The sequence below is a fragment of the Macrobrachium rosenbergii genome, chromosome 7 (assembly GCF_040412425.1).
Source record: "Macrobrachium rosenbergii isolate ZJJX-2024 chromosome 7, ASM4041242v1, whole genome shotgun sequence".
Classification (NCBI taxonomy): Eukaryota; Metazoa; Arthropoda; class Malacostraca; order Decapoda; family Palaemonidae; genus Macrobrachium; species Macrobrachium rosenbergii.
Window position 1 is genome coordinate 28,565,001 of NC_089747.1, and position 15,000 is coordinate 28,580,000.

Below are 15,000 nucleotides of genomic sequence, written 5' to 3' on the forward strand. Positions count from 1 at the left end.
AATTTTAGAGTTGCAGAAATACTGCCCGAGTTAGATGGGATAGAAGAGCCTTGGGCCCGGGTGAGCGAGATGGGGATTTTTCTTAGAGGTCACGAGGAGGACAAAGAAAAGGATTATCTTCGATCATAATGAAGCAGACGCACTCATTGCTCAATGTTATCTTGACACTGATACTAATCTCACTCTCTCTTTCTCTCTCTCTCTCTCGCTTTCTCTTACACACATGCACTCGTAGTGGTGAATAGGCAGCTCCCAAGGAATAGTCTCTGTCAGTCAGCTGAGGTGCAAAATATTATATTCGAGAGTAACGTGGAATCGCAAATATACAGTTTTTTTTTAGACACTGGGTTATAAATTGTATCAATAAAACAACAAGAAGTAAAAGATAACAAGAGCTACTTTTAAGTTATAGAATCGTTATCGGAAAATAACTTGGTAATAATACATTTTACAGGGTTAACATTCAAGTATTCCTGAATTTCCCGTCCTTGTCTAAGTCAACTTTTGACGGTTATGGAGGTTGAATAAAATGAAACAGAAAAAGAATGTTAACATTTATCATTACCAGTTTTGTTGAAAAAATGAGAACTTACTCTATATAACCGCCATTGTGTCATTTTCTATTTCTTTTTGTATTCTTAAAATCCCAATGTAACGTTCTCAGTAATGCATCCGTCAGTTTTCTTAGTTCTGCATTTGGATGCTTTCAGCTTCTACATCAGAAAGCTGTTTGTGTCATGTACACTGTAGTTGTGGCTTAGGGATCTGTACTTTATTGGTTCTGTATGCGGCAGTTTCCTGAATAACGTATCCGGTAGATTTTGGTAACTTCTCCTTCTCCGTATATTTAACAGAGCGCTTCCTGGATCTGACAAATGATCCTACTGTATCGTATGTTCATTGGCTTTCGTACGCCCTGCATGATAATTGATGTTGCTTAGGAAATTGCAGAACGATAATGGTTGATTTATGGAGAGTGTTCTCTCTCTCTCTCTCTCTCTCTCTCTCTCTCTCTCTCTCTCTCTCTCTCTCTCTCTCTGATAGCTTCTTCACTTTCTCCCCCTAATTTTCCTGATTGTCAGTCCGTGAGTCTGTCGCTACCTTCAGTGTATTAAGTTGGATAAGAGGCTGCAGCTACTCTCTCCCTCTCTCTCTTAATTGATGTTATCTTTCTGATTGTTATGTTCCTGTCATATCCTTGTTCGTACCCTTGTTCTTGGACTAATGTATGTTCATTATATTGTATTCAGAAAATATTGATGAGTGTTATTTAACATGTGCACGCCCGCGCATGAATACACGTCCACGTCTTTCTCCCTGAGGACACTGCGTCTTTTTGTTCATGGCCAGAGTCCCAATTTTAGGTTATTTGAAAAATGATCAAAGTTTTTTCATTCTGTCTTTGTCAGATCTTTTTCATAAATAGCTTGGGGGAACGTGCGGAGGAAGACCGAGTATGAGACGACAAAGACGAAATGAAGTTTCACTGAGATGGAGTAAAGATGCATTGTATTTTGTGGAAGTCTGCTTTGCAGGTTGATGGCCTTGCAGGCTTGCTTCTTGTGATTCATAATATTATTAATGATCATGAAAATGATAATACATATTTTTAATGCAAGGCAATTTAGTTGAGAATGGTTTCTCATGAAAGGGAAGTCATTTATAATAATAATGATAATAAAACTTTTGTCATATTTCACATGAGTATGGTGTCATTTATACTAATAAACGTCCTGTAGACTTTTATGTAACAAGTTGTTTTTATTCAGTAATATTGGTAGCACATGTCACACTTTTCTTGACAAGTAATTCATCCTGTGTTAAATAGTTGAGGTTGAATGTGGTGTCGAGCATTGTCCTTTTTACTCTGGAGGCAACCCTATCCCCCGCTAGGTGAAACAGGTCACTGTAAAAAAAAAAGGTGTTTTTCATATATTGCTTTTAGGATATATTTCTTTTTTATACTGAATTTTTCAAGCTGTACTGTCATTTTGTTTTTACAAACATGTATGTTCAATCTGCTGGTAGCTATCACCCATCATGCATGTATTTTTGATAACGTCAGTGACTTCTTAAATTCTCGATTTTCTCACATTTATTTCTACAAGGCTTGACTCCGAGTGGGAAATTTAGAATACGTTAAATCTGCATTTGGAGATGGTATAATAATGTATTGTTTTTAGCACGGACTGCCTTATTATGACACTGCGTTCGTTAAGGTTTACCGTATGTCTGACAGTAGGTAATTAGTGCTTTTGTTACTCTGCATGTAAGGAAAAGGAGACCATAATTTTTTTTGTTCGTGTCGTCAACTTTAGAGGAAAACTGTGACAGCCCTTTCTACTGCTTTCTTTATAGCTTAGAAAGATTTACAGCGCTATTAAAATGTTGACTTTAGGTAATCAGTACACATGGCATAATGAACATCTGGATATTCTTCTATTCCGTATTCTTTCGCATAATTATTAATGCTTCTACAACTGTACCTGCTCCTGCTAATGATAGTAATAATTTTTTTTATGTGACATAAGCTACGCTTGGATTTTGTTTTGTTTCTTATTAAATCAAAGAGCTACTACTACTGCCACTACTGCTAATACTGCTACTACTGGTAACAGTAATAGAAACGGAGGTGATGTTGACTGTATGAAAATAAATTCTCTTATGAAAAGCAACAAGCACGCCATAAAAAAAGAAAGATATTCACATACAAATAATAGCAAAAATAGCTGTAAGCAAATACGAAAACAACACGTAATAAAACAAGAGGAATACGGTGCTGCCAATACTTTACATTTATATATGACTCGCCCAAACACACCCTTCCCAGAATCGTATTGTTTTGTGAGCGCCGTCGAAGATTTTCGAAACTGGGCGAAGGGTTCCTGATGACGTAAATCAAACTCGTACGCAGATGTAGCTGGTATTTATCGCCGGAAGTTTCTTCCCCCTTCAAGTTAACCCTTAATCCCAACCATACTTTAGGAACCTTCCCTAACTAATTTCTTACATGAGGAATCCACCCGGTGCATTTTGTTTCCCCTAAGTTTTCAGCCTGCGTTAATCTAGGTCTTGTGTTTTGTTGGGATTCATTCCTCTCTCTCTCTCTCTCTCTTTTCTCTAAATATATATATATATATATATATATATATATATATATATATATATATATATATATATATATATATTAATATATATATATATATATTAATATATATATATATATATATATATATATATATATATATATATATATATATATATATATATATATATATATATATATCTACACACACACACATATATATATATATATATATATATATATATATATATATATATATATATATATATATATATATATATATATATATATAATATGTATGTACACGTGTGTATGTATATAACTCAATTTTATTCATTCATTTCACTTTCCGTTATTTAGTAGACAACCATTTCCTAATTAAAGAGTTAGCTCAGTAGTATAACAGCTTTCCAATTTGTATGTAGTTTATGCAAATGATGAGACTACAAGTCACACTCATTTTTTACATGCTCTTATTTAACTTGACTTCCGCATCTGTCTGTCTGTCGTCAAATCTTGTAACTGAGTTTTCGACCTGTTCCTTTCGTCCAATGGACTTGAAATTTTGCATGGTTATTCATTCCCGGTAACAATACGACCTTACATGATCAGTAGGTCAGCAGTGACCTCTAGTCACCCTACAGTGACCTCTCTCAGTATCTTAGGGTTTGTATGAAACTGTTCGGATTTCTCACAACTTCTTTGACCCGGTAAAGAACTCTTCGGATTTTTCAAACCACCTTTGGCTCGACAGGATATCAATTTCGTTAGCTTCAATCATAAATCGGTTACAATTTCTGTCAAAACTAAAAAGTATAAAATAAAGATTATAAAAAAAATTTTAAAACACATTAAAATGCACTTAAAAGTGAAATATAAGTCTTTTGATACACACCAGGATTTTTTTACAATTAATCATGTCTACAAAAATAAAAGTGTGGGCATGGAAGGAAATGATACAAGAAATTAAAAAAATATATATTTCTTTTCTTGAAGCGCTTCTTCCATGTTTGGCGCCCATGCTTTTATTTTTGTACATGATTAATTGTAAGAAAATCCTGGTGTGTCTCAGAAGATTTATTTTTCACTATTTAGTGCATTTTAATAAAAGCGTGTTGAAAAAACAATTTTTTCTTGCCCATGTTTACAATAAAACTTATGACAACTCCAAGCTTTGTGGTTTTATTTCCAACGTTGATGAACTGACTCGTAACATTTATTTTTCAACTATTCTACCCGACAGAAATAACGACAAAATTTTGGTAACCTTACAGTTGCACGTACCTGATACATTATGTTGCTCTAAATTATATTTAAAAGCTGTGATATTGCAGCGTCTCGTTCATTACTTGTAAAGAATCTGTTACACGCAGAAAAAATGTGTATATACGTTGCGTTGCTTGTGGTAAGAGTTTATCGTAAGAAAAATAGTTAAAGTTTGCTTTCAAAGACAATTTATCAGCTGTCAGATGACAAAAGGCATATTCCTCATCATTAATGATACTTGCCGTGCTTTGGCAGAATATGCAATCTTTCAGTGGTGACTTTTGGAGCATTATTCGCCATTTAGCAATAAACATTAATTTGGTATTCCCAGGCCAATTAAAATCTTAATCTTATTTCCCTTGCTTATCATGTATCTTTTTAATGAGGGTATTTAAGGTGATTATTTCCCATCCACTTCTCTTTTGTATTCTTCTGACTAAAGGCAATGTCTTCGTCTTTAGAAAGATATAAGAAAATGGAACATCTCACTGCTAAGTAAATGTATAAAAAATGGAAAGACTTGTTAAATATTACATATTGATAGTGTATACCCTTAAATATTCCTTTCCACCAAAGAACCTGAGTACCCTGATATTATCCGGTAGTAATTTTGTTTGAAGGAGAGGGTAGGGGCGATTGTAGAAGTTCAGGGAAATCTCTTGAGTGAAGAGGAAACTAGGACAATTACATACTTGATTAAGGGGGAGAAAGAAGACTAGACGGAAATCAGAAAGTTTTTTAGAGTCAATAAATAGTCCTGTAAAGACCATAAATAAACCTCTGTTTAGAAGTAGAAGCTTTATTGGAAAAGAAATTTACAGATATATTTAACTAGGACGTGAGAGACAGATTTAATCACGGAGATATTTTTATTAGTTACTTATCTATTTGGGTCTTTTTCGTTTAAAAGGAAGAGTGCTCATATATCTACTTTCGCATTGGAAGGGCAGTGTTTTTGAAAAGGAAAGATTAAATTAACCAAGGACAACAGTCGGTTGAAAGACTTTCAGTCTTGCTATGATGGAAAGAAACTTATAATAGTTTAAAAAAAACTCCCCGAAATTTATTAATGTTGACGGCTTTCAGTTCCAGAAAAAAGGGACGTATAACATCATTAAATTAGATGACATTAAAATATTTCAACAAACTCAAAAGAATATATTTGAATATATTTCCCCATAGAGGTATGAAACATTTGATTATATCATCACACATACAGAAATAATACATTTCTGCATAATGTTTTGAAATAAATAATTTTTTGCTGAAAGACGAAACTATATATATATATATATATATATATATATATATATATATATATATATATATATATATATATATATATATATATTATACATATATATATATATATATATATATATATATATATATATTATATATATATATATATTTATATATATATATATATATACATTATATATATATATATATATATATATATATATATATATATAATGGAAATGTATATATGTATGTATATATATAGTGTGTATTGAGTGTACGTTTGTGTATTTGCGTGTGTATGTGTATGTACAATGAAACACAAGATTTTCTTTATGCTTCTTCACACAGTTAAGAAACATTTTATATATTTTCTATGCTTGATTAGGAGACATTTGAATATATTTCTGTTGACAGTTCTGAAACTTTTGAATATATATCTTCATGCTATTAATAAACATTGAGTATATTTCTACATAGTTAGGAAACAGGTGAGTATATTTCTATACACGGCTCCAAAGTTTTTGAAAATATGTTTTATGGTTTTATGCGTCACACTTGTCTACGAGTAGTATGCACGGACAGAGCACAAAGCAGGCAGTTTCGTAACATTTCAGGAAACTACGTGAAAATGTATTCGAACCTCTTCCTTCAGGTTTTATTGCTTTCAAGGCTTATGATCCCTTGACCTTTGTTTACAAAGGTTTGGTGTAGGATATGAATTGTTAAACCATAAATGCTTTTATGATAAACTTTCTAAAGGCAGAAATTTCGAGTTTTGATGTATTTTGTGTTACTGAGTGGGTTTAGGAAAGGCTTAGTGGCTTGTGTAAGGGAATAGAAATCAGTAAATATTATATTTTTCTCACAGGTCGAATGAAATGTCATCTTTCTGGCGAAATCAGTATATTTATTAATTCTACGGGAATTTGTGCAGTAGGAAATACAGTTTATTAATATTATTATTACTGTTTACTTTCCATGATTTATGATTGGGGAAATTATTTTTTTATGATCAAGAGAACGTTCCGTAAATGGAAAGAAGATGAAAGAAACATTCCTTATAATCTTTTCATTTATCTTTCAATTTCCTTATGTCATTTGCAAATATAAGTATCAAACTGAAGAATTCTCATCTGCATAGAATTAGTCAAAGCACTATTGTGAGAGGACTTACCATGAACAATTTCCCAAAATTCGCCAGAGATTTTCTGAAACGTTTTCATAAAAGTCAAGAAAAGTCTGCAACGAGAAGGAGTCACAGAATCCGGAACAAATGTCGGCAATTCACACACTATTTTGGAAACCATCCAGGAAAATTATCCATAAAAATATTCAAGAAGATTCCCAAGATATCCTGGAACAGGTTCGAGCGTCTGGAACTGTGTAGTAAAACTTATTAACGATAAAATGAATGACAGAATCAGGAACATATAGACAATTCGCTCTGCATACAGGAGTTATTCAAGAACATAATCCATGAAAATATCCATGAAAAGATTCCCAAATTTCCCTGGAACAGGTACTAAGAATCTGGAACTGTCTGGTAAGAGGCCGTAACAAGAAAATGAGTCACAGAATCCTGAACAAATGTTGGCAATTTCCACACTATCCAGGAAATGTTCTAGGAGGACTTTCTATGACCAATATCCAAGAAAAGGTCACAAAAATTTTCCAGAACGGGTACTCAGAAGTCTGCTGGAAACGTCTGTAGACGATTGTCAAGGGAAGATGAGAATAACTACACTATGACTTACAAGCGTTGGCGGTTTGCACTCACTTTGAAGAAAAGAATTTAATCTTCCCTCTATAGAAAGAAAATTATTCAAATTGACCCACATATGTACGCATATAAGTATCAAACTCATGTATGGCCATCAAATCATGAATGGTAAGACAAAGTAAAGAGGTAAATCGAGAAAGTACATCTGACAGATATTGGTGAGAAAATGTCCCCTCGCCCAACAAGGAGTGAAAAGCAGAAAGCCGAGGATTACGGTTGTCCCTTTGTTATCCAAAGGATTGCTTTGTTGTTTTCTCATCATTTTCGGTCTGGATTGCATCGATTGGTCATAAATTTTATACAACTGTCCGTACTTTACCAAAAAGGCCGCGATAATGAAGCCATTTTGAAGTTGCTTGGCACTTATATCACGTCAAGTACTCTGTGTTCTTATCCATTTTCTAGTTTCTTACTCTTCTTGTACACACTGATTTTACACAGTGGGAACTTCTCAGGTGATGATAATGATAATAGTAATGAAAGGAATGCTAAAAACTCCTCACATTTTCTACGGATATTTAGTCTTAAGTCCACTCGGGTTTCAGCAGTTTTCGTCAGCATTACCTTCTTGTTTTATTAAAATGTGAATAGAATTAGAATTGTGGACGCTAGGAAACTACCAAGACCATGTGCTCTAGAGCTCAGCGCGAGGCATATCAATAATGGAAGTAAACGCAATCAATTTAGTCATTTTTTGCCTAACAGCAGTCATTTTATCTTTTGTTTTGCCTATGTGTTGGATAGAGGGCGTTGCAGTTACATAGGTGGCGTTTTAGAAATTCCGTCCCATCTTTGTGTCATTATTTTGTTGCCAGGTTTTCATCTCTACCTTCAGAATAGTCAGTTATTGCCACCTTCAGAATAGTCAGTTATTGCCACCTTCAGGATAGTTAGTTATTGCCCGAAGACAGCAATTCTAGTAACGCCACGCTGTTTACTACATTGTAAAAGTATTTCGTCTTATAAAAATCCAATCAGGTTTCAGGATTTTTCGCTGAATAATATAGCATTACTAATTATGAGCAGATGGAAATATTCAAATGAGTTGAATGAGAATTTAACTTGAAATAGTTTTGATAAAAACAATAGAGTGATTTTGGCTAGAGAGTAAAGGGTCTTATGTTTTTGCGCGCGCGTGTGTGTGTGGAGAGGGTATAATGCTGTATGACTTAACTACTACTTCGAAATTCTTCTTCCAATCCATGACTTGTCTTGAAATTGTCAAAATTATTCTTAGGACGCAGTCCTAGAGGATAAGAAAACAGAATTAGGAATAACAATATAGGGCGAAAGTGAGTTTGGAGTTATAAAAGTACTCGAAATTTTGATAATTTCCATTGTAATGAATATTAAAAATAACAAAGTCATGTAAAAATTAATGTTTACTTTAAGTGTCATTTGATTACAGCTATTTCTATGTTTTTTAGTGTTTAGCTATTGTACAAAAATAACAGATAAACTTCCGTAATTTACAGTGTGTATTCATTTTCCATCTTTAAAAACTTTTCTATTTTTGTTTAGTTAGCTCGGTTTACTCCCGCTGCGGAACGTATTGAGTATTTTGTCAGAGAACTTCGTTCACTATAGGCCAGTTTAGCTCGAGCTTAATTTATACCCAACTGTTACGAGGAAACAAGGAGAAAGAACATACAAAGCTTTATGGTCAGACGTGGTTTGTTTACGTTTGGCTGTAATATGTAGCTTGTTGGCGGCGCCCAACTCGATGGACTTAAGATTATTCCGTTTCGTATTTCGTGGGATAAATTCATATTGTTTCGTTTAATTCAAAAGAGTTTGTAATTTGGTTTGTGATTCTCGTTACAATTGATTTTCCTTTTTTAATAACGGAAGCAGACTGGACCGTCCACCGAAAGTTGATAAGTTGGTAAGATTTAATCCATTACCGAAGTTATGTTGACACGTTTGCCTTATTCAGAAACCCTTCTCAGGACCAGCGATTTCTCAACAACCTGAATAGTAAGGACAACATCATGAAATTTACAATCAGATAAGAAAGATTATACACAATTCTGTTTCTTGCTCTTATGATTAGTAAGTCTGAGACGTCTCTTTCCGCCTTCAGAGAATGAAAGATTTCGGGAATAGGAACAATATTTGCAGTCACTGTCTTATAATCAAAATTAACAACATAGAATCACAAGTTCACTAAGTCCGCATTATATTTTTGAATTAAATATCACTTCATGAGTAATTAAGATATGTATAAAAGCTTGTAATGACAAAAGATTTTAAGCATGAGAGAGGGGTGTCCATTTCATGGCCCAAGGAACGAATGTGGCACTTGGTGTGGTTATAAGTGACCAGCGAGATGACGATATGATTTATCAGCCCCTAATATGACAATCATTTTGAAGAATAATAAAATACGATTATTAAAGAGAAAAATAATAAATTATCATGTCATGGTGTTAAATTTATTTTGTAGCGGTTATTAACTTCGCCACTATTAACGAAACATGGAATCGCTTTCACAAATTTTACACACATCTATCATAGTACAACTGAGCCATTATGTTTAAAACTAAAATGAAATTCTATAGAAAATTTTATCCTCAGATTAATGTATATACATTGAAATTTTTATTATCACTAATGAAAGCCAGGCAAGTCATCGTGTAAATCGGTCGATTTTAGTCTTGCATATGTATTATGTCAAACGCGAACTAAAATAGGAATTTCCCCTGGAAAGGGTTTGAAAATGGCACAGTATTAAAAGGTTGGAAGTGGAATTTTACTGCCAGAATGCCATACGTTTGAAAAATCAGATATATCAAAATTATATGGAGACCTGAAAAACTCCTTAAAAATTATCCATAAATAAAGCTCTGATTCATGTTTAGCAACAATATCTACATTGGAAACATTCTCCCCTTCAAAGCTAGCCTTCCCAGTCGAGTGCGTGCCATATTAGTTTGAAAGTTTTATTGCCCTGGGTGACAAGAGGGGCATTTCGGTAGTTCACCATGAGATCTCAAAATAAGATACTGTCAGCCTGCAGAAGTATGTGAAATAAAAGGCAGAAATGAGTGGGATAAATGTGAGAGACTTAGCAGTAAAACTCGAGTCTTCGATGCGAGAACACATCTGCGCTTTCTCAGCAAGGTTCAGCACCGAACTTAGCAGACTCAGGTTTAATTCAGATCCTTGCCGATTCCACAAGAGTGAGACATTTGGTCGAATCTAACTCAAGAATTCAGGCACTTACTCGAACGTAACAGACTCAAGATTTCAAACACTTGCTTAAACCTAACAGACTCGAGATTTCAGGCACTTGCTCGAATTTAACAGACACAAGATTTCAGACATATGCTCGAACCCAGCAGACTCAACATTTCAGACTCTTGGTCAAACTTAGCAGACTTGGGTGTCAAAAATCTTGAGCCGTTTACGTTCGAGCAAGCTTCTAAGGTCTAATCAGTCATCTTTAGCCTTAACCATTGTGGAATGGATACTTTTCCATTATCTTTACTTTTTAATATATTTTTCTTTTTGTACCTTAAACCTATTGGTGCTTTAGCAGAAAATTGTGGGCACTTCAAGATATTGTATATTCAAGACAGTTTTGTTTGCATGTTGAAAATGGCTGCTTTGATTGAAAGGAAAAGTCTCGGAAGCTGAAAGATGTGTAATATAAGCACTTGTATTCATCTCTGTCCTTCGATTAAGGTTTCATAGACATTAATCTGTCGCCATGGTTCTCAGCCAAAGATGAGGACGAGAAACACACTCAAACTCAGGCATACACACATACATATATGTGTGTGCGTGTTTCTCTTTGTGCGTGATAATAGTGTGATGCACAATAGTATTCAGGGACAAATACATATAGTAGACACAGATTTATATATAATATAAAATCCATGCCTGAAGTTCAGTGAAAACCGGGACTTTGAACAAGTACTTTCGTAGTTTTTTCTACATTTTCAAGTTCAGACTGAATACAAAAGAAGTTGACAAGGCCTTATATATAAAAACAGAAGGGGGTGGGTTACAGTTTGTTAATCTGGGCAGCATGTTCTTTAGAATGTAGAATAAACTTCGAAAGTATTTGTTCAAAGTGCCGGTTTTCACTAGCCTTCTGACGTGGATTTTATGGATTTTAAAATATTCTCAAGCACGCGTCCCTTCGTGCTGCACTGGATCTATATATATAAAAGTGAATGTTTGTATATTTGTTTGTCCACAATAGAAATCTAAACCGCTTGACATACCCAGACAAAATTTTGCACACGGCTGAAAGGTTTTTAACTCAAAATCAAACCCCTACCCCGTGGCAGACATACAAACACAGGCAAAACAAATGAAATTTTCGTTTTTACGTCACCCTTTCCTTCAGTTTTCTGGGTTTATTCTCATTTTTCACCTGATGCTTCACCTTTTCTTCCCCTATAACATCAATTTTTTATCAGAATTTACGTGAATTTTGATCATGATTTATAATAATTAATATAATTGTTTATTACCTTGTTAAAATCTACATTGAAAACTCAAATCGATCATTTCTTTCCGTAGTAAGCAATGCTGAGTCCGTGCTTGCGTAGTAGTGGCTTAACGCAACAATTTCAGCCAGCAGAAACCATCACCAAACACCCTCTCTCTCTCTCTCTCTCTCTCTCTCTCTCTCTCTCTCTCTCTCTCTCTCTCTCAAACAGCGAAAGCTATCTCTATTTATGAGGTTTATTACTAAATTATTACCTATAGAGAAGAACAACAATTTACAATGCAAAAAAGTGGAAGGCAGCCTCTGCATAAGGTAACGAAAAAACATTAGTCAGCAACTTTTGGTACATATAGTATAGAAGTTGAGATGATATACCATTATACCTCAAATGATTCCATAACTCTACACACGATCCTACGTCATTTATTGCATGATCACCAACACCATGTGGGAAGAACAACATGTTGTTGGCTGTGCTGGAATAATCGAAATAACACCTTGGACAGTCCGGCAGTTGGAATTGCCGTGCGAATTGGCAAAAAACTTCACTGCATACAGAAGATAAGTTCCTTTTCACATTGCTTGGTACTGATTACCTGGAAGGTAATGACTGAAAATTCTAGATTAAAACTTTACAGAATGTAGATCATTACATTTGGAAATCTTTACAAAAGGCACTTATGGGGTAAATGTATTAGATGCAAATAGGGATTAAGTCAAGAAATGGCTATTACTGCACTTCGAGTAACTCTTAAGTGCTCACAGCTTGTGCAACACGTCAATTCATATCTTTTGCTGATGTAATAATACACAGTAAGGAATAGTATTCCCATCATTTAGGAAAATAAAATTGTTTATTCTTATATATTCATTTCTATCTTTTATCAATGTGTATGTGTTCAAAACAATAAATAACATTCCTCCAAGAAGGGAAAGATTTTGGTCTATTCATGATTACATTATTGTACGAATTGACCAAGTTTATAGATGCCGTATATATAACTATGTCAAGGAATTTGATGTCATAGTAAAGATAATGAGTTGTAATTTATTATGTTCTGTTAAAAAGTCCCTAAAACCAATATAAAAAATACGTATCTCAAGTTGAAGTTAGCTGTATAGGAAAGTGTTTTGCCACTTTTTTCCGCAATATGATGAGGGGGTGGAAGGCTAACTCTTGTAGCAATTCACTCAATAATAGGAAAGAAGTGAAAAGGCATAACAGAGTATAGAGTAATATTTATTATTAAAAAAAAGACGCCTGTTCTCGTACAATATTAATGAAGGATTTTAAATTAGAACTGAGGGGTTGGTTCCAGTTTTTTTATGAATTGGACAATGAAGTTTACTTTCATTATAGTAAAATATATAAAAAGACATCTGTATCACATGGAAATATTGTTTTAGGTTATTAGTTGTATGATTTGGACTTATAACGTTGAAGGGTCTAACAGTGAAATGAATAAGCCTATACATAATTTACTCATATTCTGATCAGAGTGTCTGAGATGCTTCCCAGATGAAATACAGCGGCGAACTGTCACGAAATTGGCACTAAGCTGTCAGTCAGTCGGAAGATATTTAAATAATACCATCAGTTCATCCGTTCTGGTGAGTGGACTGTCTCTGTCCACAAACTGTTGTCTGCACATAAGTTTTAACAGCAGTTTCGATGAACAGACAGAAGAAATGACAGGTAAACTTGGGGTGTTAGGGAAGAGAAAGCGAGAGAGAGAGAGAGAGAGAGAGAGAGAGAGAGAGAGAGAGAGAGAGAGAGAGAGAGAGAGAGAGAGAGAGATAGTTCATCTAATGTCATTTATGCTTATGTGTGTGTGTGGTGTATACTGCAGGTGATACTAAATAGTTAAACATATGTAGGTATAAACTTAGAATCCTAAGACTGTAATTAAGTAGATATAAAACTTAGAATCCTAAGGCTGTAATTGAGTTCTCTCGGAGCAATAAGCGGCTAACCACCCAAACAAGCTCTTTTAATTTGGTTCTTTTTTATATTCCAGCTGCGACGTCTGGCGGCCTCAGGAATGGCCAGAGATTTGGTGAGTAGAGACAGAAAAAATATCGTTTGTGGTTTTCTAGTTTGGCTGATTTCATAATCTACTGTTTTTAAATCTGAAAGAAAGAATTCTTGTTATTGGCATGATTTTGGTTTAGTACTGCAAAATAATTTCATTTTTAGTATTCTCATTATATTATTTTCAGACTTAAATTGATTTTGGTTATTATAACATAAGCTTACATTAAAAAAAAATTTTTTATGAAATGTTTTCATTTTGTAGATGTTCTTATTATATGGTAACATAAGCCCATTTTAACCATTTTTGTGTATATTTTTATTGCGCATCGGCACTGTATCTCGCGTTCGTGTTACTGTAGTTTATTATCATTTATAGATCTGATATACATTTTAACACGGAATCAATTTTACTATTTTATGTAAAGTATGGTGAACATGCCGTATTTTCTACGGTTTTAATGTGCTCACGGATAAACTTTTCAAGTAATCTTGATACAAATCCTAAGTATACTTTTCATATCTTCCTTTTGTAATTTTGGTTGAGAGCAAAGACAAGACTGGAGAGCATTTTCATGATGGCCTTTTTATTGTAAGAATTTTTTCCAAGTTTCATTTTTTCTAATATAGATTTTCTCTTTTTATCATAACAAATAATTTCTTGTATGCAACTTTTCTTGAAATTTGGTGAATATGTAAAATCTTTCGCCAAATCATTTTTAAATGGTATCCTATACTACAACGGATTCGGAGATCGCTGACATCCTAATCATGTGACATTTGCGGTGTTGCTTGGTCAATACCTGACAAGGTTTATATTATATATATATATATATATATATATATATATATATATATATATATATATACATATGTGTATATATATATATATATATATATATATATATACTTATATGTATATATATATATATATATATATATTATTTATATCTACATATTATATATATATATATATATATATATATATATTATATTTTATATATATATATAAACGTATTTATATAATGTATGTATGTATAGAATCTACTGGCCACTTTTTTTTTTTACCAGATATGCATGTATTTGTAATTGCCACAATTACCTCTTAACCTCTCGATTTCTTCACAATT

The 15,000-nt window shown here is 33.4% G+C and overlaps 1 protein-coding gene across 1 annotated transcript in view; it reads left to right on the forward strand.

The window, feature by feature from the left end:
* LOC136840265 (neuronal cell adhesion molecule-like) overlaps window positions 1-15,000 on the forward strand; it is a 1,114,986-nt gene that overhangs the window by 383,297 nt on the left and 716,689 nt on the right. The window contains exon 2 of the mRNA XM_067106910.1: window positions 13,857-13,895. Coding sequence (XP_066963011.1) covers window positions 13,857-13,895 — 39 coding nt within the window. The remainder of the gene's footprint in view (window positions 1-13,856; window positions 13,896-15,000) is intronic.